Source organism: Pongo abelii, chromosome 2 (assembly GCF_028885655.2).
Source record: "Pongo abelii isolate AG06213 chromosome 2, NHGRI_mPonAbe1-v2.0_pri, whole genome shotgun sequence".
In the NCBI taxonomy this organism is placed as follows: domain Eukaryota; kingdom Metazoa; phylum Chordata; class Mammalia; order Primates; family Hominidae; genus Pongo; species Pongo abelii.
In genome coordinates this window covers 65201161-65227179 of record NC_085928.1, presented here as the reverse complement: position 1 = coordinate 65227179, position 26019 = coordinate 65201161, and the positions used below count along the sequence as shown (strand labels likewise).

General features: G+C 35.0%; 1 protein-coding gene across 5 annotated transcripts in view; it reads right to left on the bottom strand.

Annotated features, from left to right (window-relative positions):
- The window catches only part of EPHA3 (EPH receptor A3), a 367456-nt gene that overhangs the window by 256323 nt on the left and 85114 nt on the right, over nt 1-26019 (bottom strand). For all 5 annotated transcript variants that reach the window (XM_002813414.4, XM_054551689.2, XM_054551690.2 and 2 more), the window contains exon 3: nt 994-1654. In XM_002813414.4, coding sequence (XP_002813460.4) covers nt 994-1654 — 661 coding nt within the window. The remainder of the gene's footprint in view (nt 1-993; nt 1655-26019) is intronic.

Sequence of the window (26019 nt, the reverse complement as noted above, 5' to 3'; positions counted from 1 at the left end):
TCAGGAGTAGAACACCAGACTTGACAGTGTAACAGCAAGCAAGGGCATTAAAACGGACAAAATTTCAAGGACAATATGCTTAACTTCTCCTATATATTTATTCATTTAAAATTTGAGTAACAATTTTAGTGTGTTCTTCAGCATAAAACCTTGCCTAATGCTAGGTTAATTTTGGGACTAAGTGAAATTATGATATGATAAGCACAGCTGATATACATAATTTTATATAAAATGATCTTTTAATTGATCCCACTTAAAATATAAAGTGATTTTAATAAATATTAACTTAATTAAAGAGTTCTGGTTCTGTGATATTATATTAATATTAAATATGCATTCAAGCCTAAAGGATGATACACATAATTTTTGAGCACTAAAACGAGCCAAATCATGGTGCAAAAGACACTTAAAAATCATGCCTGTATACATTAAACATTGAGGCATCAGCTCTGGATTTTTAAATCAAATAATCTTCTAAAAGCACTAATCTCTTGTAAGTAAACACGTATTTGATACCCAGATGTCAGTGAAGAAAAGACTGTACTTTATAACAATGAAGTAAATATTGCTATAAGATAGATGAGCACCAGCATAAATAACCACCAGAGAATCTAATTCTGTTAGAATTAGGTTAGCTGAGTGCTAAAGATTTCTCAACTTTCTACATAAAAGAGATAGAATGTTTTTCTTTCAGGTGGTCTAGAATTAGATTACCTTAGTTATTAAACAGCAGAAAAACTTAAATATAGCGTATATAACACCTCTTATAGGGTGCAGGCCAGCACTGTATAATCAAATACTTTAATATTTCTATAGCAAAGCATGAATTACCACATCCAGTGGAATTAATTTTAGTCCATAAATAGACTATGGTCAGTTTGAGGCATGTTTTCCTGCCAAGTGAGTTGAGACTGAGTGCATTTCATTTAATGACACTATGATAAACTCACAGGTGAGAAATATTACTCAAAGAAAAATAGAGAAGGCTCTTACCTTGGCACATAAAACCTCTTTCTTCATAGCCAGCATTGCAGGAACACTTGCCAATGGGTACAAGCCATTCGCCTTCTGTACTGCAGTACATCCTTGGAGGATCTTCCTCCTTAGAATTGTTGACACAAGACCCTCTAACCTCCACCAGGGACTGGGAGTCCATGGGTACCGTGTCTGGAAACATAGCCAGATTCTTCACTGTAAATGGGCACTTTTTGAAGTATACTCTCACAGACACCAAGGCAACACAAGCACCAACATCTTGAAATGCCAAATAAAATCCCTTCTTGTTGACAGGACCTACTTCTCTAATCTCAGTGTTGAGCTTAAGAATACGGTCCCCAAGATCCATTTGAGTGAAACTTTCATCAGCTGCAATGGTGTCAATCTTTGTAAACTGATGCTCTCGAAATTTCACCCCATGATCATCATCCGACTCCATGTAGTACAGGTTGAATGTTTCCTTGCAAGTTCCTAAAACCAATGGAATGCTATTGCAGTCTCGTAGAGTGAACTTGAGCTCCACATAAATCTTCTGAGCTGAGTTCCTGGGGACCCAGTTTGTTCTCAGCCAATTGTTTTGACTGTGATCCATGACATTGCACACCTGGTAAGTCCTGATGGGTGTGTAATGTTCATCCACACCACTGATCTCTTCCCACTGAAGAATCAAAGAGAAACAGAGAGTGAGGCAGAATTAATGATAAAGAATACAACATAAGGGTGTCAGAGCCATCACTATGTAGTAAATCATCATTTACTCGTTAAAAACATTCTTGTTTGTAGTTCTTATTTGCAAGGTTCTCTGAGTTAATGGACATAAAGTAATTTATAATTTTGATGAACACATTTCAATTGCATTGCAGTTTGTTGAATATTCAGGAAAAAGACACTTAGCAGTTAATAGAGCCTAATCAAACATTCCAGGATCAAAACCTCAAATCAGTTGTCTCCAATGACACTATAATATTATTTTCTCATATGTTTTTGGGTGTTTTTCTCTGTTTAAAAAAGAAAAAATTAATAATGCTGCCTAAAATTCATGCTTATTAATCTTTTCCCAATTTGTGCCAGGTTTTTGGTAAAACTGATACAAGGTAAAATAAAGTGAATATAAATGATATTTTTGCTATGTATCATCATGCATGACGTTTTTTAATGTACTGTCATTTCAATGGACATGTGTTGCGGAACTGTGAAAGAAAATCTGAAGTAAAAATACAAATGTTCCTCACCCCCCAGCCTCCCACCAAATATATAACCAAGTTATGTGTGAAAAACAGAAGACATGGCAAACATTCGATTCTTAAAGCCTTTTACACCCACATTGGACTTTTTCTTAGTCAAGAAATAGATAGATATTTGGGGTTTTGTTCTTATAGTAGTTAAGGTTATCTTAGTACAACTTTTATCACTGTAAAAAGCCTCTAAAAGCATTAAGACTTCTGAGAACAGTGAAGCACTATTTTCTGTGATCCTTAGGACAAATTTTGAGAAGTTTTTAACTTAGCATCATAAGTGTGTGTTACTTATGATCCTAAAACTATTAGACCAATTGTTTTTGTTATCTATGTGTCCATACTTTCTTCTTATCATGCCTCATTTTGCTTACTTCTTGCAAGAAACTACATCTTTTGCCATGCCATTCTTGAATGTCAAGTTTTCTAGGGATCTCTGTTACTTATGCAGAAACTTTCTAACTCTTAAGTTTCACATTTGTGTTCCTCTTAAAACTGGTCCTAAGCCACATGTTAATTTTTCTAAGTGTTTGAATCGAGATAAGTAATATTTCCACATATTGTATTATTGTCAATGTAAACTCTTTTATTGTTTACGAAAGATGTGGTGGATATTCTGTCCTTTATTCTTTTCTTGTGGAACTTGTGGAATCTTTCCTTCCTTCCTTCTTTCCTTCCTTACTTCTTTCCTTCCTTCCTTCCTCCCTTCTTTCCTTCCTTCCTTTCTTTTTCTTTCTTTCTCTTTCTTTCCCTTCTTTCCTTCCTTCCTTCCCTCCCTCCTTTCTTTCTCTTTCTTTCTTTCTTTCCTTCCTTTCTTTCTTTTTTTTTTTTTTTACAGAGTCTTGCTCCTGTCACCCAGGCTACAGTGCAATGGCACGATCTCAGCTCACTGCAACCTCTGTCTCCTGGGTTAAAGCGATTCTCCTGCCTCAGCCTCCTGAATAGCTGGGATGATAGGCCCCCGACACCACACCTGGCTAATTTTGATATTTTTAATAGAGACGGGGTTTCTCCATGTTGGCCAGGCTGGTCTTGAACTCCTGGCCTTGTGATCCACCCGCCCTGGCCTCCCAAAGTGCTGGGATTATAGGCATGAGCCACTGTGCCCATCCAGAATATACCTTTCTTACGGTATAACCCCATGGGACTGTGCATTCTTCTGCCTTATGCCTTCCATAACCCTGACAATCTTAAGAAAATTTCTGTATTCTATAACCCTTATTGAATCCACTATTCATTTGTAAATTTAATTCATGATACATGCTAAAGTTAGTTTAATTTTGTTTCATAGGCATTTGCTAAATTTTAGGCAGGTCTCTTCATATTCACTATAGTATGGAGCACAAAACTTCACCTTTTGGTATATGCACAAATATTATTTTTCTTATAATATAAGTAAGAGTTATTCATGGGAATACAACAAAATGTTTTTCTTAGAGAAAATATTTAAATATTGTAGTTAAATTTATGAATAAAATCCTTGTGAAGCCCATTATAAATGTGTTCCTACATTTTTCTCCAATAAAGGAGTTAATAATTTTCATCAGGAACAATAGACATTAAACACTTTTAACTAAATCAACATCATATAAAATGCATTAACACTTTTTTTCTATTTCTATTCACACTATGTTATGATTTTCTTGTATGTTTTTTGCTTTGTTTGTTTAAAGAAACAATAAAAAATATTACTGCCTAAAATTCATCTGTATGAATATTTTCCCAATTTGGGCCACGTGCAGGTTTGTTACATTGGTCCATCGCATGAGGTCGAGTTTTGAGTACGATTGATCCCCTCACCCAGGTTGTGAGTGAGCACAGTACCCAACAGTTAGTTTTTCAAATCTTGCTGCCTCCCTCCCTTTTTCCTTCAGCAGTCCCTAGTTTTTATTGTTGCCATCTTTAGAGACACAGAAATTTTAATTCACACCTTCTAATCACAAAATAAAATAAAATATTAATTTATTAAATTGTTGGTAATTACAAGCAAAGGAACATGACATTTATTTGGCCTTTAAGCCTCATTTGGGGAAATTTTTTTATACTAAATTCTTAAATTATAAAAAACAATTTGTGAAATTTACTGGGGTGACAATCACAGTTTAAAAACTTCTAGTTCTTCATGGCTCACCTATTAACTTACAAACAAAACAAGTTAACAGCACTATTTATTTTAAAAACCTTGATCATTCAGGATCTAAATTACAAGATAGGCACTCATTTTCTGGAGGCAAAATTGACCTAGCTTCATTGTCACATCCGAGATTCAACAACGAAACAAGTTGAGACTATTTTAGAGGATCTCAAAAGTAATATACAAGATACATTCTAATGTCAGTTTAAGGAAAGAAAATATTCACATTGTATTTGTAATAATTGCCAATATACAATTTTCATGCATCCACTCTATGTGTATGTAATATACTGAGTTTTTAAGAAGATAAGATCACATGAGAGTCTCAGTCCTTAGAGTTTTACATTGAGGTGCCTATAATAATACAGTCACATTCAAAGCAAAATGAATGTATATGTTGAATATAAAAAAAGAGTCAGCAGACTTGGTGCTCCAAAAATCTCTGGTGTTAAAAGTTAGTGTTTTATAGAGTCTTCTCTAGTATCATTACCTTGGTTCTACAATGGCATTTTAAAGTACAGATGTAGCAAAAACTCTAGAGAATAAATGCTTTCCACAATCATCTTATAGAAAGTTCGATGGTGACAATATTATTTGAATGTAAACCAATTGTCTTTAAATTTCTTAAGTCAATATTTCCTTTTAGTAATAAATGAGATTGTTACTTTGATGAATCATTTGCAAATTTATTCTGCAATGAACAGCATTTTACTGGACATCAAACAGAACATATTGTGTAGAGATTTTCATAACTTGATGTAAAATATGATTTTAATTATGGAGATCTCAGTGTAGTTTAACATTTGGCAAGATACTACAAGTCCTTGAAAACAGAGGTGTACATTGCAAGAAGACAATGCAAACATCACCGGCATTCTTTGCACATAAAAGGTTGCAAGGAGCAATTATCACTTCATTAATTTGTAATGAAGGCCAAATTGCTTGTAAGGGATGGTGATGTGCCATCTCAGGCCACTTGTGAAAACAACAAGTCTCTAACTCTAGCATTTGCTGAGGACTAAAGGCAGTAGAAATAAAATCCTTAAATGAATATTTTCTCATAGCAGCAGCAACAAGAAAAAATCATTAATTAAAGTGGCTGTTATAATGCTCATGCTTTGTAAATGTAAAGAATGCCCATGTTTCATTCATTTTTCTACTGTAAGAACTAATGTATAATATTCATTATATATTATCATTATATATTATCAGAGATTCTATCCTGCTATAGTAATTGTCTCAAGGCAGAGATGAAAAAAAAGAGGTAGACATAGCAATGGTAACATAGAATTTGGTGATGAAAAGCATCTTTCTCTTCATTTTCTTAATGCTTACAAGAAATCTCTGTGATTGGTATCCACCAGTAACAGCTTCAGCAAAAGGGAATATAAACTAAAGAGGAGCTCAGAATACTTTTTCAAGCTCTAACTCATTAAAATCAACAATTCTGATATTCAGCCTAGCTTCCAGATTTTGACTTTAAGCTTTAATTATTAGACCCCATAGGCCAAGACCGGGTTCCTTGTATTTTCATCTTTTTCTGGATCATTTCAAGTATAAGAAATGTATGCATCCAAACTTTCTCCCCCTGGACAGTCCATTCTGAAAATAACCACACCAAACCTCTCCATCATCAAAGGTAGTATAAGATACTAAGGAGGCTCTTAGTTTTTATTTCTAGATAGCACAGTTCCTTGTCACTGAATCAAACATATATTTTTGAGGGAAACATATATTTTAATAATTAACTGGCATTTAACCTAATAACTATTATGCTAGTATATCATCATCATTATGGTAATTAAGAATTTATATTTATTGTTGATATTAATTACTTTCATGGAAAACATTTTTAGTTATTTGCTAACAAGGGGTAGTAAGGTGAGGAGGAAGTTTACACTTCCTTTAAGAGAAGCAGAAGCTGCAATAAATTTAGTGCACAAGCTAATATAATTTAGAAACTATTAAGAGTGCAAAATAATCATGATTTACCTTTTAAGACTTAAAACCAGTTTCTAAGAAATTTATGGATGACAATATAAGGAAAATGCATCAGCAATATTGTCACATTTACATTATTTTTGCATTTCAATGGTTTATAAGAAACACCTATTTCTGCACTTTACAAAATGCTGATGATGATTAATCTTGCACCCAGTAATTTTAAGTGATATTAAGTTGGTTCATGTTATTCCTTTCTCCACTCAAGTTTTTTATTCTTATGTTTATTTCCCCTTGTACACTCATAGCCATTTCAAAATCCAGTCTTCATCCTGGAAGTATTTGGGCATTTACCAGGCAGCAGCATTTTAAGCATGCATGCAGAATCTCTTACAGCAAGGCTGTCACTGTCAAGTGTCACACACAAATATATCTACAAAAATCATTATATTTCTATTTATTCATAAGTAGTTTTCCTTAGCCCATTCTGGTCTCAAAAGTACACACACACACACACACACACATTTACACACAGATATATATTTCTAAAGGTATATTATAAAAAGATCAGAGTAATATCAAATAGTTGAGACAAATGAGGACTAGAATTATTTTTTGTTTGAGGTGTGTGTGTGTGTGTGTGTCTGTGTGGTGTGTGTGTCTGTGTGGTGTGTGTGTGTGTGTGTCTGTGTGGTGTGTCAAATCAGAGAATTACATTTGTGGCCAAGGAGTCGGGAAGACAGAAGATGGAGATTTGATGTTGGAAAATCCCTATGATTAACAAGATGTGGGACAGGATCCAAAGACAAATATGACCGAAAAGGGCATATGTGGGAAGATGTGGACAGTTATCTTAATAATAATAATGGCTACTATTCAGTCCCCAACCACCTTTAGCCCCTAAGTTTTCAGCAGAAATTTGGTAATGGTAGTAGAACTGCCTTGTGGAATATAGAAAAGCCAACATCACAGTTTGGCAAAGTATACTGAAAAGATCTGGGAAACAAAGACAAATGTAAAAGAATCAGAATTATTATGAGGAAAGCCAACAAAGTATTTTAGAGAGTGAGAAGAGCTAGGAACAGAATCACGTAAGATCCCTGCTTAGAATTCTCATCAATATTGGGCACACCTCAGTACTTTCTGTGGTTTTAACAAGATACAGGCTATTAAAGGCACAATGTCTCCAGAAAGTTTGAGTATGTTGTCCCCTCTGTCTCCACTTTACCCAGCAACCTCGCAGCTGGGCTCATAGGTGTCTGTGTTTTTCTTCTCTGTCTTCTAGTTCCTTAATACCCCTAGACTGAGACAAGACCTGAAGTAGCCTCAGCTCCACTATTCTAGGAGCTTTAAGATTTTTTTTCTTAATATTTCTATTTTATTTTATTTTATTTTATTTTATTTTTGAGACAGAGTCTCGCTCTATCGCCCAGGCTGGAGTGCAGTGGCGCGATCTCGGCTCACTGCAGGCTCCGCCTCCCGGGTTCACGCCATTCTCCCGCCTCAGCCTCCCGAGTAGCTGGGACTGCAGGCGCCCGCCACTGACCCCGGCTAATTTTTTGTATTTTTTTTAGTAGAGACGGGGTTTCACCGTGCTAGCCAGGATGGTCTCGAGCTCCTGACCTCGTATCCGCCCGCCTCGGCCTCCCAAAGTGCTAGGTTTACAGGCCTGAGCCACCGCGCCCGGCTGGAGCTTTAAGTTATTTTCCTCCCAGCTGGAATTCAGGGTTACTGTACTGAGATCTCAGGTCTGTTGCAATGATACTGCACTTTTGGACAAATGTCCCATACCTTTAAGTCTGTTTAATTCCTTTATGTAATTGTTTTTTTTAATTCCAGCTAAGCAGGGAACCAGGAAGCTTTTCAAAAATACTGCTTCCCAGATAAAAAAAAAAAAAAAAAAAAAAAAACAACCTAGGTGATTCTAACATTCTAACCCCCAACACTGAGAACTAATGCTATATATCCTTCGGCCAACTGGACTTTTAACTTCTGCGCTCTACCTGAACTGATAGGATTCTCCAACATCAGCTTCCATGAATTCTGGGTCTCCTTAGAAACTGCGTCTAAAGCGTCGTCCTTCCCCTGTCTCTGTAGCATGGTCTTATGTTCAGCCCTTATCCCATCTGGTTTTTCACTCCAGATTTGCCAAGGCCTAGACATGCCTTACACAGAAGCTCACCTGAATAACCTCATCTTCTACCTCCTACAAGGAATGATAAGATATTATTATAACAAACCAAGTAAATCCTCACAGTGTTCTATTTCACATCTGGTGGTAGTACACCTGACAAAACAGGTGTATTACAAAAACATGCGAACAGTGCGTGGGGAAATAAGTTTCAATCACATATTTATACTGGTATGAAGAAGACAATTGATTTTAGACATGCTACTATTTTTATAGTTTGCTGTAGTTTGATAGCATTCCACTGTGATTTTCTGTGGTGATTTGTGATTTTTGAAAACGCCCTTATAATTGCAGTTTTACTCAATTTTACATGGACATATTAAATATTTATATGTGCAAAGCTTAAATTAGAAACTGTGTACAGTTAAAAGATAAGTAAAATGTAATTTTTCGTATATATATATATATATATTTTTTAAGACAGAGTCTCGCTCAGTCATCCAGACTGGAGTGCAGTGGGGCGATCTCGGCTCACTGCAACCTCCACGTCCTGGGTTCAAGCGATTCTCCTGCCTCAGTCTCCGGAGTAGCTGGGATTACAGGCACGTACCGCCATGCCCAGCTACTTTTTAATTATTTATTTATTTATTTTGTATTTTCAGTAGAGACGGTGTTTTGCCATGTTGGCCAGGCTGGTCTCTAACCCCTGGCCTCAAGTGATCCGCCTGCCTCGGCCTCCCAAAGTGCTGAGATTACAAGAGTGAGACACCACGCTTGGCCACAAAATGTGATTTTTCTTATCAGAAATTGATGCTGGTGGAGGAGGCATAACACATACAGTAGATGACAATATGTTCTGTATTTGAGGTACTGCAAGGAGTTACTGAGAAAGGAAAGATCATCATGTGAAGGAAGGTCCTGGAAAAGGATACGGAAATGAAAAGATAGGATTATTGGAACTTCTGTAAGTGAAAATTAAGGAGGACACAGAGAGGGAAAAAAAATGTCAGCAGGCTTAGCAAATGTGAGGACAGAACCTGTTTAAGTAACTGGGTTCCAGTATGATTGGAATATAGGGCAGTGGGCTGTGGATATGTGGACAAGTACTTGAAGTTCGCACTTAACATCCTTGATAGATTCTTAGAAACTGTGACTTTAAACAATGTATAACAAAACCAATTTTACCCTGGGCTAATTGATATAAACAAGAGTTAACTTCCCATGGCATATTTCTGGTTATGAAAACATCACCAAATTTCTAAATAAACACTCAAAGCACTTCTAATATTAAACATGGAAATAAATGTAAGGTACAGATTCATTTAAGAAAAATTCATGAAAACAAGATGATTATTAACCCAATTTTTGGTGAATAGCTGCGAGACAGTGGTCAGAATGGGTAGTGGGTTACATCTGGGAATGAACATTTGCAAAGTAAACACTTTAAGGAGCACCTCCTCCCACTGTGTAGTTCAAAAACCACGGCAAATACGGTGGCTCGCCGAGTGCCTTAGTACTGCCTCAGTACTGCCTCATTTAATGCCATGTATTTGTATGATTATTGTACACATGACAAATTTTTATTTTAAAATAATTTGTATTCATTCATTCATTCATTCTCTAACCTTTGGCTCTGTGTCCCCACCTAAATCTCATGTTGAATGGTAATCCCCAATGTTGGGGGAGGGACGTGGTGGGAGGTGATTGGACCATGGGGGTGGATTTTCCCCTTCTGTTTTCATGATATTGAGTGAGTTCTCATGATATCTGCTTGTTTGAAAGTGTGCAAACCTTCCCTCTTTGCTCTTTCTTCCTCCTGCTCCAGCCACATAGGATATGCTGGCTTCCCTTTTGCCTTCTGCCATGACTGTAAGTTTCCTGAGGCCTCCTCAGCCATGCTTCCTGTACAGCTTACAGAACTGTAAGCCAATTAAACTTCTTTTCTTTTTAAATTACCCAGTCTTAGGTAGTGTTTTTATAGCAACGTGAAAACAGACTAATACACCTGCTTATTTCAGTTTAGAGCTGGGGTGGCTGGAACCTACCCCAGCAGCTCAGGGCACAAGGCAGGAGCCAGCCCTGGACAGGAAGCTATCGTATTGAAGGGCACACTCACACAGACCATATTCACTCAGACTGGGAACACTTAGACATGCCAGTTCACCTAATGGGCACATCTTTGGTTTACGGGAGAAAAACAGAGTACCCAGGGAAAACTCATGCAGCCATGGCGACAATGTGAACACTTCACACAGTGTCCCTGGCTGTGAATTACATTTATTTCTCATCAGTGTTACAATGAAAGATATTGGACAAAACTACCTTATTCAAGGACCTGGCATACTTAGAAATGTAAGGCCAGGAACAATTTGGGCAGTGCAACGTGTCTCTGCCTCATTTGCTACAGTGAGAAACTACTGAAGAGAGGTGCATGGTTAGCTCTGGACTGGGAGTTGGTACAATAGAGAATAAAAAAGAGGACAGCTTTAGGAAGACCGTGGCAAAGACCCAGGCAAGACTTCTTAAGATGACTTCTGTTGAATAATTATATACTGAACATTCCCCAGAAAGATTATAAAGAGATGCTCTTTTTTCTTATGAATGCACACAGTGAATATCTACATGTGAAGATAGTAACTCAGCTTATCTTAGAATTTTTGATATACCAAAACATATTTCAGAATGGTTCTTTTTTTGTACTGAAAGATGCAGCATCAACAAAAATAGACAAGGTACGCGTATATAAATAAATTGATATCTTTAATTTTTCTCTGTGAAATAATGTCCTATTTAGACTCCATTTCTCCTTTCAAGAACATTCAAATTTTTGTTTATTGACTACTGTGTATCAGGCTGTATATTGATAATGCAGTTATAACAGAGATAGACAGGATAGCTGTTCTTATAGAACATAATGTCTACCAGTTATATCTACTGTTATTTTATATACAACATACTCACTCATTTCTCGATTCATTAGTCTTGCTGCCCTCCATGGTCTCTGGTTTTGTTCATCTTCCGCTCCCAAGCATCTAGCCCTGTGCCTAAAACCAAGTAAGCGCCCTATTTTAATTTACTAAAATTAAATGGCATGCAATGTGCCAAATGTCAAAATTATGTAATTTATAAAGTACAGACAGAAGTGTGCTTTTGGCTACATGAGGCATTGGATTTAGAAAATCAGTAATGCAGACAGTTATCTGTCAGAGTATCCCTAACTGAGTAACTATAAGACCAATGACAGACTTACAGGAAAAAAGAAGAAGGTATACATTTCTAGAAACTATGTGTCAGTAAATTTATAATTCAGATTTTTGAAAGAGAGGGTGAAAATAATTTTGGAAGATAAAGGAAAAAGCATCTGAAAACCTGAGATATGGTGGGGTGGAAATAAAAAAAATCAAAAATTATTAAAAGTACTCAAAGATTTACCAAAGAAGAGAATTTCTAGCCAGAAGCATTGACTTGAAACAGATATGATATGCTAAAATATAAAGTATAACATAGGGAGACCACATATAATTCACCATTGTCAAGAAGTATCAATGAAGTGTGCTATTTGAATTTATCTTTCTTGTGAGGAGAATAATGTCAATATCATAGAAAAGAGAAGAAAAGTATAATTTTCATTGCAAAGGTTTGGTTTTTAAATGGTGAAATATGTTTATTTATAAGGTAAAGGACACTTACTGCAAAAATGTTCTTTTTAAAACTATAGTGATGAAGTGTACCCTCATCTGAAAATTACCTCAGTAAAGTCAGGATCAATATGATTTAAAAATAATCTAATAAATCATTAATATATTCAATACAAGTTAGAAAGAAAAAAATACACTGTTGACATTCATCAGAGATTTTCTCACTCTGTCTTTCTAATCATATATAGCCAAATGGCTTTACTTTTTATGGAGTAAATTTCCCTTAAGTATTAGAGAGTAGGACAATGAGACTAGCATGTTTCCAATTCTTGGAAAGATGTTCAAGGTGAAATTGTCCAATAAAAAAGTAATTTTAGAATTCAGTATAACTGCTTGAAGATAATGAGGAAAATTCCATGCACATTGGCTTAACTTGTCTAGACTGAAAGCTGTGCTAAGATGGACATTTACAGAATTATTACAAATGGCCAACTACTTAGAAATTAATGCATAACAGTGACAGCAGTACATTTCATATCAGTTGTGAGATTCATGCAATTTCCTGCTATGATAATGGGTCACAGCCACAGTAATTCATAGCAATTTACAATATACCTGCGGAGCACTCCCAGTGACGGAAATGAAATTAACTCGTGTCACTATGGAACATAGGCTAAGTTTTACAGATCTTCAGATAGCTAAATTAACTTTTTAACAAAAATAAGTGTAATTTTTGAGAGCACTTCTCTGAAATGTAAGCTGTTTTATAGCACCAATTTTAAAGCTACAGAGACCTCTTCTGTTGTTCTCTTCACAAGGGTAGCAACAATACTTCATAGAAACATGTTTAATCTTTTATCCATTGAGTATCCTGGGGAGCCTAGATTTAAGGGTCTAACCTGTAGAGATAAAAGACCCTGTGTTTGAAACCTAGCTCTACTACTTAATAACTAAGAGATTCAATAGAGTATGATTTAATTTACACATCTGTAAAATGGGAAAAATAATAATTAACATTTTCTAGAGATGTTGTGAACAAAATTGGATTGCCCATTTAAAATGGTTGTAACTGTGTTTGCCACTTGGGAAGCAGCAAATAAACATTCATTATTATTATGCTGACAAAGCTGAGTTAACCAAAAATATCACCGGAATATACTAGTTTGTTTTCCTTATAAAATAGTATAAATGTATTTTAAATCCAAAGTTTGTCTATTTATTATTCCTTTTCATTTGCTAGAGTTTCTGTTTCTTCTAATTTGAGGCTATAACAATTATGACAAGTGTAAGTCTGTTTCACTCTTGAAATTCACTAAATATAATTGACAAAAGGTAACTGAATATTTGGCTGCTTTGCATATTTATTTTTTTATTTTTGTTTTTTTGAGACAGGGTCTTGCTCTGTCACCCAGGCTGGAGTACAGTGGCATGATCTTGGCTCACTGCAACCTCTGTCTCCCGGGTTCAAGCGATTCTTCCCCCTCAGCCTCCCCGGTAGCTGGGACTAAGGCACACACCACCACACCAGGCTAATCTTTGTAATTTTTGGTAGAAAGAGGGTTTCACCATGTTGGCCAGGCTGGTCTCGAATTCCTGACCTCAAGAAATCCACCTATCTTGGCATCCCAAAGTGCTGGGAATATAGGTGTGAGCCACCGTGCCCAAGCCACAATTTTATTAGAAATGAGTCTGCTGTCTTTTTTCTAAGATAAATTTGCCCTTCTAAACTGGAATAAAATCTTTGCCAATAGTATTCCACACTTTACCATGTTCTATATTTCTGTAATTTTATTAGATATTTGACTTCACTTCTTTTCACTATTATCTTTTTTAAAAGTAAAATATATCTGCCATCTATCTGCATAACATGTCAAGAGATATATTCCATACTTTAATAAAAATAAGTATTCCTTTTATGTTTTTATTTCATACCAGGCAATATGTTAAGCCTCAGGTATGTCATGTTTAAAATGGAGATAGTAATAGCACCTTTCTAACAGGATTGCTTAGTGGCTTAATAGATAATATCGATAGTAAGTGCTTACACAGTTGTTACCTGCTGAGTAAAACAAATGTTTATTGAGCCCTTACATTCTACAAAACCGTTTTTCGGTACTACCATCATGATCAAGATGTCATGAAACATTACATCAGAGACGTAGTTGAGTAGAAGGTCATTGAGGTCCTTTTAGGTCATATGAGAGACCGGATTTTACCCTTAGACAAATGGAAATTTAGTAAAGGGTTTGAATAGAGGAGTGACATGATTTGAATCATGTCAAAAAAGGGTCACAGGCTGCTGTGCAGAAGAGAAACAGCAAGGAGTGACGATCTAAGAAGTGAGATGGGAGGTTATTGTAATACTTTTGTGACATAGGATGGAGTCTGGATAGGATAGCATTGGTGGAAATAGGAAGAAAATAACAGATTCCAAAACCATTTGGGTGGTAGAGCCACGGGATTTTATAGATTTGATGTGGGACATGAGAGAAAAGTGGAGAATGTGATTTATGCTGTTGAAAGTCGCCACTCCCAGTACAAAAACCAGAGGAAAAAAATAGCAGTCAGGAGGTGGCATTTAGGGAAGAAATTTAAACATAAGTAGAATTTTGACTACTATGTCAAAATATATAATTTTGACTACTATGACTAGCAAAAATAGATGAGGAGGAAGAAGGAGGATGAGCACATTCCAGGCAGGTGAAATGATATGGAAAAAGGCATAAAACCCCCAAAATTCCAACTGAATTTGGACATCACTGGGCAGCTGCAGTGAGAGATGAAGTTGATCTTTCGTTGACTAACTCAACATGTATTTATCAAACACCGGTTATGCACTAGTGACTCTATGAGGTGCTATTACAGCAGTGAAAATGATGACTTGAAATCTATGACTTGAAATCTCTCATCAGGGAGCTTCCATACCAGTGGGAGAGATATACAACAAAACAAAATTAAGTGTTAAAATGTGTTTTCTTACATAGTGTTATGTTTTCAGGAGAAGCAACGAAGGAAGCCAGAGAGAGGACACAGTTGTGTATGTTGAGAGGAGGGGAAGATTTCAAAATGAATGGCCTAGGAAGTCTTCACTGAAAATGTGATACTTAAATAAAACCTCAAAGGATGACACAAGTCACAGGAAGACTTCGTGGTGAACTATGTGAATAAAGGAATATGGATACATCAGGAAACATCATTCAAGGCAAAGGAAACAGCAGTAAAGAATCCCAAGGTAGACAGTATCTTGTATGTCCTTAGAGGAGAGAGGTAAAGAGAATGACTGGGAGAAGAAGGAAGGGGAAGGGTTGAAGAGTTTAGCCCAATCCTGGGATCTGAGCAGAAGACTGACAAGTCTTACTTTTTCCTAGAATCACTCTGGGTGCTATAAAGACAATAGTAGAAAATTAGAAGAGTGGGAAATGACCATGTGGATGGTTTGCAATATAATGGAAGTTTTTCTCATCACTCGTGAGATATAAGCAACAATTAGATTTAAGTACATTGCTTTGGCAAGGGTGTTTAGGATGGGCTAGATGAGGAATGGAGGCAGATGGATCTGAGTTACTGTGGTTAGCTAAGGGACAGGTAATGAGGACTTGTTCATTTTGCTTATTACTGATACCCAACACCCAGGACAGTTTCACATAATCCACTCATTGAATAAGCAAATAAATGAACTAATTTTCGAATGAGAGAAATATTTTAGGAGTAGGACAAGGACTTGACAACTGATTGATATTTGCTTTGAGAAAACTGAAAACCTGAAAATGACTCTGAGGTTTTAAGCTAACATTGGATAATCATATTGACCATTTTATGTTCAAGGTAATGGGCCTTTCTGGCATTGCATCATTTTATCCTTGAAAACCCTGTGCTGCAGGTGCCATCATCTACTAATTCTATAGATGAGACAAAATGAAGCTTAGGAAGGGGTTCAATAACTTCCCCTAAATCTGTTAGCTGTTAATGGTGGAGCCTAGATTCAAACCCAGAACTCTTCAGTTGCACAGCTTTCCTGTTTTATATGAACCTGTCCTGGTGACTTGGAAATAATGTTATGAGCAGAAAGAGCAGCAAAACAGGTGTGAGAACTTATGCAAAGAAGAGGAGCAAAAATTTAATATGGGTAGAATCTAATAATGTCAACATGAAACACAGAAGAAAATGTTTTCAAAAGTTGAAATGGATATCCAGAATTCAGAAAAAAAATTACATGCTTATAAATTCAGATTTTGGAGTCATATAACTAAAGTTTTAGAAATCTTATGATTAAAAAAGAAAAAATACAAGAAAAATGAAATGTCAGAAACTGTATTATGAAATGCTTGTGTTTACAGGGTAGGAAGAGAACGATGAGCTGATGAGAGAAGTGGAAGTACTGTATTATCGAAATTGCTCTTTCCAACATCCATACTGAAATGTTCCCACATCAAAAAGTTTTTCAAGTTCGGCGTGGTATATACGGCTGGAAAAGGAGCACTTACAGAGGTGAGAATAGAACAAGGAAAAAACAATGTCAGAGTTGCCAGAGAGAACAGAATTTCAATAACTGTGTAGGTATTATAGAGGATGCTTTAGAGCAAAGTATGGTCTGAGGAGAGTGAACTGACAAGAAGACAGATACTGACTATAAAAAATACATGTATTTTTGTTAGCAGAGGTTTTCACAAAACATCATTTACTTCATAAAGCATAGCAGAGAAGAAGTCAAAGCAGATACAGAGATTTTGTCCTAACAAACACTTTTATTACTAAATAGAAAAATATTCAATAGATTCTATAGGAGATTGGAGAACTTTCTTTACAGGTTTCTTAATTGATATCTAGAGAGAGAGACAGAAACACATCCAATGTCAAAGCTAATTAAAGTCCAACCTAGACCAGATCTTCTTACTCAGACCTGTTCAAGTGCCAGTAAACCACATTGTTTCTGCAAGGCAGAGGGGACTAATTGTAAAGTCAGTTTGGATAAAACTCTGCTCTACTAATGATTAATATGAGATTTGCCAGTTACAGGCAAATATTAATAACTTTGAAACAAATACAGAAATATAGTATTACTATAATTTTAGATGAACATAGTTATTAAAATATCATGTTAGCACATCAATCTATGTACTATAAAGAGTACGTTTTAAAAAGTTCTGAAATATTAGTATTTTTAAAGAAAAGTTACATTTCTGGAAGAATATTTGGGAATGGACTAAATCTCATTTTAATCCTGACCTAAAAATGATTATAAATAAATCATAAGTGATAAGTATTCCACTTTGAAAATTATCATATGATCACAAATGTTCTATAATATATAGTGCATTCAGTTTCATAGCCTAATGTGAATGTGTGTACAAGCAAAAATAATGAAATACATTAGAACCATAAATAGCCACTTGGACATGAAATTTCAGAGATGAAGGAACATTTATAAATTTTGAGCTCAGAAAAATGGTTCAATACTATTTATATAACATGTTCATAGCAGGTAAACATATTGGGAAACACTTAAAAAGCTAAATAGTGTGTACTCATATCATTTTGTGTAAATTTTTCTAAAAAAGTAGTTTAATATCATTTAAAATATTATTTTAATTGACAAATAATAATTGTATATATTCATAGGGCACATAGTCACATTTTGGAATATATAACATACAGTGAACAGATCAGGGTAATGAGTATATCTATGATCTCATACATTTATCATCTCTTTCTGTTGGAAATGTTCAATATCTTCCTTCTAGTTATTTGAAACTATATAATATTTTATTAACTGTAGCTATCCTGCAGTGGTATAAAACACTAGCACTTACTCCTCCTCTCTAACTGCAATTTTGTGTCTTTTAACAAATCCTTTCTACATCAAAATGATCAAGGATGAAGAAAATCTTTCTAATCACAAATTGAATTGTGAAAAATAGGATTATCAAATTGTAACAATTGTTCCCATGGTAATGCCAAGGCCACTATCATTTGGTGGGGAGCAGCTACAAACTTGTAGCTCATCAGAGCAATATTTTGAACTTAAAAGAAATTTTTAAACCCAAAAACAATGGCCAGCTACTTAAGCTACAAAGATCTTGTTGGCTTTATTCACAGCTTAACCATTTTTTTTGCGTGGCATCTCAAATGTTTTCATATTTTGCAAATAGCCTACATAAAGAGAAGATATTCAGATATTACTTTGTGGTTTCAAATACTGTATTTATGTAAACTACAATGTTATGCAATTATACCTCTATTTATTATCCAGATAAATTTTTTTTGTTCCAACTTTGTACAAAAGATTTCAGAGATTGTTTACAAACTAACTCAAAGTTTACGTATTAATAATAGGTGTGTAAAAATATATTTATTTGAAAATATTTCTCCAAATTCTACCTAAAATTTTACAAGTGATTATTTATTTCTTTTGGCTATATCCTAATCTGATGAGGCTAAATAAATCCAGTATATTTTAAAGCAGTTACTTACTCTGAATAAGGAGCGGGATGGCTCCTTATTTTATTTGCCTAATATTACATGTCTCCAGAGAATTCTTCAGCTTCTAGAGCTTTATGACACCTAAAATGGTAACATATGCCAGTTTTCTCTGTATTAGGATCCTCTATTCAAAATCTGAAATCCAAGTCAATACCATGCAATTAAGTAGGATGACATTGAAAAAAACCAACACTAACTCTATATTTTATAGATTTTTACAAGTATACCAGAAGGCAAATATTTTGGTCAATTGTGTATTCTGGTTATTGGAGAACTAATTCCTAAATCCTACAGTCATTTTATTTATTTCTACTTGATGTGTATACATATATGAATATATTTTGGTACATAAAATATTTCTTAGTGTATGTAGTATATATAGTATATTTTATCCTTTATTTATATTTATTATTATAGTTTCCTGCTTCAAATCTTAGCCTTACTATTTTGAAGAAAATTAAACTTTTACTCCTATAACTCTGGATCTAAGAAGGCTCAGAGTACATCATTTTCAATATCAACAGTCACTCACAGTATTGTAGGTGTTGAATGTAAGTTAATGAACACTCCATAATGTAGTGTGGTTTCTAGAACAAAATATTATACCTAGGATTCTCCTCTTAGATCTGGACGTTCTTTCACTGGGTTTGCCAAATCCTTAATCACACACTACATGTTTTTCATGGGCCAGACACTTTTCTAAGTTCTTGATATTTATAAATCTAATATAGTCCTCATAACCAACCTACAAGTTAAAAATAAATAATATCTCCTTTCAAAAGATGAAGACAGGGTGCTGCCAAAAGATTAAGGAAGGTCCTGAAGTCACACACTAGGGCGAGACAAAGGAGCTTTGACTTCAGCGTTCTAGTTTACATACTAAAATCTTGCTTCCCTGTTGGTTTCGTTTGGCTGATCTCAGTTCTCTTTCTGTTTTGTATTTTTGTTTTTGCTTTTCCCCTGCTCCTCGAGTGCCGACCCAGTGAGTGCCTACTCGCTGATTTTAAGACCCAGTTTAACTGGCACCTTGTCGAAGATTTTCTTCCCTCCTCGCCAAGTTTGAGTCACTGGGTCCTCAGCTGTACACTTGCACCACTTTCTAAACAGTTCCACTACGGCATATATTACCTAGCACAGCACTGAGCTGCTTAACGTTTTCCTCCAAAAAGGTTATACTTTACCTCAAGGTAAAATCATGTGATCTCCAAGAGTAAAAATTCTCCGTGTAACTGCAGACTGTAGCGTAGTGCTGGAAATATATACTTGCAGAGGCAGATCTATAAATCTATAATACTAGTTGAGGCCGGGCGCGGTGGCTCAGGCCTGTAATCTCAGCACTTTGGGAGGCTGAGGCGGGCGGATCACGAGGTCAGGAGATCGAAACTATCCTGGCTAACACAGTGAAACCCCGTCTCTACTAAAAATACAAAAAAATTAGCCGGGCGTGGTGGCGGGCGCCTGTAGTCTCAGCTACTCGGGAGGCTGAGGCAGGAGAATGGCGTGAACCCGGGAGGGGGAGCTTGCAGGGAGCCGAGATCCCGCCACAGCGCTCCAGCCTGGGCAACAGAGCGAGACTCCGTCTCAAAAAAAAAAAAATAATAAAAATTAAAAAAATGAAAATAAAAATAAAAAAATATAAAAATATAATACTAGTTGGGTACGATTAGGAATCATGGGAACTCTGGTAAGCTGGAGAGTGCATTAATGGTCAGAAGAAACTCCACTTTAATTTTTAATAAGCACTGTGGCTCAAATGTATCCATCCATTTTTGTCTTCTAACCTAGCATAATATCTGGCAGGCGTCACCCAATCAATGTTTACTACACCAATGAAAGAGGAATATTGTATTTTAATATTTCCAATAAAAAGGATAAAATGAAATGGGTAAACGTTTAAACATATATTATGGGCTGATTCGTATACCCCCAAAATTCATACGTTGATGTTCTAACCCTCAGGATCTCCGGATGGGAGTATATTTGGAGAGAAGATCTGTAAAGAGGTAATTAGATGAAAATGAAGTTATTATTGTGAGCTCTAATTCGATACTAGGGAGGCCTTATAAGAAGAGGAAATCTGGACACAGACACATATTGAGGGAAGACAATGTGAAGAGACAGAAGACAGCCCTTTATAAGCCAGAAAGAGCGGCTTGAAACAGATACTTCTCAACTGTGGTATCTCAAAGGTTTCCATATTTTGTAAATGGCCTACATAAAGAGAAGATATTCACAGAATATATTATTTTGTGGTTTCAAATGTTATATTTATAAAAACTACAACTTTATGCAATTACACCTGTATTTCAAGGTTATCAGAGGAAGCAATCCTGTCAATATGTTGATTTCACACTTCCAGCCTGTGAGAAAAATACATTTTTTGTTTAAACCACCCAGTCTGTGGTCTTTAGTCACAGTATATGTAACAAAGAATACATCTTGTAACAATATTTACACAAAATTTTAATGTTTAATATTAAAATAAAGCTTATGTTTATAGGTAATTGGTTAATTGGTTACCCAGTTAATTGGTAGATATATTGTTCTCTGAAATGACTGGTTCATTTGTTTTCATAGACTCACCTGGCAAACAACGAGTCTTGAAGAGAGTTAGAAAAAATAATTTAAAGTACTATCATCAGACCAGTCCAGAAATGTTAAAATTTTTCTTTATCAGCTTCTCTTAGTAAGTGTTAAAAAAATAAGTAAAGGAAAGTGTGGCCTGATTTCAATAAGATATATAATATAAATCAAAGAAGCAGGTGCAGCCTTTAGGTAAAGCAGTCATAAAATGGTTAAATAGTAAAACCTTGAGCTGCTACAGATGGAGGATGTTTAATACCGTTGCACAGGAAGTGTTTTAGGTTCAAATTTCTGAACGAAGTACCTGTTTTCAGCTCAGACCTCATATTGAAATTATACTTCCAAATAAGGTGAACTGGGTTTAAAATTTGTTTTCCAGTATTAAATCTCGGTGAAAAATGGCAAGGCTACTAAACAAAGGAAGGCGTACTAATAATAAATTGCAGATCATAATGAACACAATTAATGCCTCCTTAGTAACCAGTTGTTTAAAATAGAGCACTTACAGTAATTTAGTTTTAAAAAATAGATAATGTGAAAAAATATTGCAAATGAAAGCAAGGGTTCTGTTTTGGAATAAAAAGAATTTGTCAGGGCTGGCACACGGGGAGCAATACAGAACTCAAAGTAACGCTCAGGAAACGAGGAATTTTCAAGAAGAGAAAAGTGGCTTAGACTAGAGCTAGGTCTCTTAGTATAGTTTTCTTGTTTTTTGTTTTGAGACGGAGTCTTGCTCTGTCACCAGACTGGAGTACAGTGGCACAATCTTGGCTCACTGCAACCTCCGCCTCCTGGGTTCAAGCAATTCTCCTGCCTCGGCCTCCCAAGTAGATGGGACGACAGGTGCGCGCCACCATGCCCAGCTAATTTTTGTATTTTTAGTGGAGATGGGGTTTCACCATGTTGTCCAGGAAGGTCTCGATCTCTTGACCTCGTGATCCACCTGCCTTGGCCTCCCAAAGTGCTGGGATTACAGACGTGAGCCACCGTGCCCAGTCTCTTGGTATAGTTTTCAATATTATATTAGAACTGAAGAACTGGACATTAATACTAATGCAATGAAGGTTTGGACACTAATACTAGAATCCCACTTAATATCAATTATAGTCTAAGGTATGTTTCTCATTTCATAAGGTAAGGACAGTCCTTCCCATTTAGTCCTCTTCATACTCCTGAGAAAGACTAAAATTTATTCCTTTCAGAAATGTTTTTTAAACTTTCTACATAGACTGGAATCAATTTGACTCCAGGTATTACACTCCAGGCACAGGCGTCTAGTCTAGATAGCACACGAGACAAGCACTTACTATAGTCTTATATTTAACTAACTCAAAAGTATTTCTTGAGGGCCTAGTATGAACCATACACTTTTCAAAACTGGGGATAGAGGCTGTTAGATAAACAAATAGCAGTCTCAAGTTTCATGGAACTTACTTTTAAGGAGGAAAAAGAGAACAGATAGTGAAGAATGAAGGAGGATAGAGGGACACAGCGGTCAAGGATCACTGCTCTGATACATTGTCATGGGCAGAGGTGTGAATGATGTGAAGAAGAAAATCATTTATTAAGATGGGAAAGATTAACTGAAGAAGGAGCAGGTTTGGTGAAAGAATATAAAATTATCTTGGATATATTAGTTAGAAGTGGAGTTTGTAATAGCACCTGTTATGAGTCTGGAATTTAGGAGCATGATGAAGTCAAGGATATAATAGAAGGACTGTCAATATGTAGATGGTGATATTGGCTAGGAAAACATTGTTCACAGAATAGAAGGAATTTGAAGAATGAGTTCTAGAATTTTTCATTTATTAGAAATCAAGAATTTTTGGGATAATCTAGCAAAGAGCTTAAGAAAAAGTGTCCAGTAAAGCAAGAGAACTATGAAAATAGTATGCTGACACCAAATGAAGAAGTTTCTGGAAGAATAAAAGTCGATGATGAAAAGAAGAAAAGTCAGTAAGCACTTCCAAATACTTCTGCAAGATGAGGAAGGTGACGGTTGACGACTGAGCCACAGCGTTTGGCAACGTGGGTGTCATTCACGTGCCTATGATAGAACGAGATCGTAGCTGGCTTATTTTTATCTGGATGTGTTTCATCTATTTGTTTCTTCAATAACATTTTCTTGAGTAAGTATTATGTTTGGGTGTTAAAGGGGGAACTACAAACGAGAATGCATCCATTTATTGTCATCATGAAAATCATTAAATCACAAAATAAATAAAAACAAAATTCTGCCTACTAGTTTCCTTTTATATTATTGGAATAAAGTAACTTGTTATATATTGCCCATTAAAATCCTGAATTTTTTTCAGATTACTTGTTTCTCTTTAGGAGATACCAGTTATACACTTTAAAATATATGTAGAATTGTCAAAAAGCAGGTTTGTGGCGCTAAGAGATTTTTAGTGTTAATTAATATATAATATACATTTATTTCACTGAAGTCAAGAGAGTTGTTATATTACATTTCTCAAGCCCAACGCAGCCTCTTAAGTGTTCCCACAAAGCTATGTCATGGCCAGTTATCTCAGATAAGTGTTTATGGTGACAAGGCTACTGTTTAATTTAAACTTTTCATACACATGCTTGTATACATACACACACTCTCGCACATCATGTAAATCAACAAAGATTTTCTACAGTATTTACCAGTTAAATTTAAGAACACATAGTCTTTTAAAACAAAGGGACATTTTTAGAATCACATTGACATTCATCAGCTCAAATTTATTTTTTAATTTAAATTAACATATTTTTTATATTTGCAACAGTTCAAGTCACTTTACTATCATTTATCTGTCTTATTCAATCCAATAAGCATATTGTAAATATATGTCAATTATTTATTTATATATATTAAATAAGATAAATTAATTATATAATACATGTATAGCTTCATACATTTATGAATAATATATAAATACATATGTATTAAATGCATAGATATATACATTTATTTATAATGTATATTATTTATTAATGTTTATTAGTTTATTAATGAATACTAATAAATCGGTAATGTATAGACTCATATATTAAATATATTCATAAATAAATATCAATTACTTATTAATATACATTAAGCATATTATAAATATGTTTGCTTTTCAAAAACACAAATTTGATGTAATAATAAAGGGCTTTTATGCAGTAATTCAACAAAGGTAGAATATGAACGTAAAAATATTCGTGAGGATAAAAATTAAAGTCTGTAGTATTCTGAAAGAGTAAATTCTACATATAAAGTGAGAATCTAAACTGTATACTACTATTAAGTTCAATACACTTTTATAATTAAAATAAAACTGAAATAAAAATTTATTTTATTAGAAGACGAAACATAAAAGCAGTTGTCATTTTGCATGGCATAATTCAGCAATATAAAATGGGCACACAGCAAATTAAAGATTAAAAACATAGTCCAGGTGACACAAAATTCAACAAATTCAATCAACAGGTGCATAACGTATCATTTCCTTGGTTTAAAAGTCTTTGAAATGCTATATTCCTACATAATGGAATTTCCAATTCCCAATTCACAACATGTTTTTCTATTGTCATTTACCTAAACACTGAATGTACTTTGGCATCAGTACTAGTAGCCCGAATAAAACTGTAAAAAGCACCAGCTGGCTGTATTCAACATGGCACTTGTCCAGGTCTCAAATGTCTTATTTATATACGATGGAATTCTGACTGCTGTTTAATATTTAGGGCTAATAAATGTAATTGGCAGTACTATACAAGCACAAGTAACAAACATCAGAAAATACTTCTCAATGTGAAGTTTGAGTTGTTCTCATTTCACAGAGTGAAATTTGTGACAGTGGAAAGTGAATTTAAGCAGTTTTGACTTTGAAATAATTTTTAAGAATTAAAGAAAAAAAGGTTAACAAAGCTATAGGTGAGTTGTGAACGTACTGTCTTATTTACATTTTTTTTAAACCAGGGACATGTATTGATAGTTAAAGATTGTATCATTATAAAAATGAACAGAGGCATTTAAACAGGTCCCTGGACCTCAAAGATAAGGTAAAGGGTGTTAGATCTAGAGGAAGTTACAATATAGTATCAAGATGGATTAATATATCATGATAATGCAGTGAAATTTTACCAAAAGAAGTCTATATGAAAAATAAGGTGGACTCACTAACTGCCAATTATGAATGTAAGACTATAATTTAGGTTTCATCTCTAGAAACAAACAGTAGACATGTACCACTTGATGAAAGAAAGAATGAATGGGAGAGAGAGAGAAAGAAGAAAAAAAGAGAAAGAATGAGAGGAGAGAGAGAAAGAAAAAAGAGAAAGTAAAAAGAAGGAAGAAAGAAAGAAAAAAATGAAACTTCTTGCTAACAAAATAAGCATTATTTGTAATATTCATTAAATTTGAGTAATAGACAAAGAGGGGCTATTCCTCTCAAAATATCACTTTTCAAAAGACAACATTCCACTACTGAACAATTTTTCCCTCTAAATCCTGTTGCTTGACCCTAAAAATGACCACATCCCTGGGTAAAATAGAGTGTTAAACCTAAACCATCATTTGTGTAAATGTGAATATGTGAACCAAGAAGGCTCTGACAGTAGAAAAAGTAGAAGGGGAGAGCTGTGTGGAAATTGTGAGGATGCATGTGAAATGAAAAGTGAGAGGGCAGAACTGAAGGAACAAAACACATTCCTCCAATCCCACCTACTTCACATTTTTGCCAAGTTTAAGCCCTAGAGAAGATACAAAAGACAGTCCTCTAGCCAGTAGTGAAAAATGTAGAGGAGGACCAGGGAATTGAACAATTAAGAAAATTGGATTTTAATTCTTGTTTTCACAATATCTGTTGATATCTGTTAAATTACTTAAGTTTCCTAAGATCTATTTTC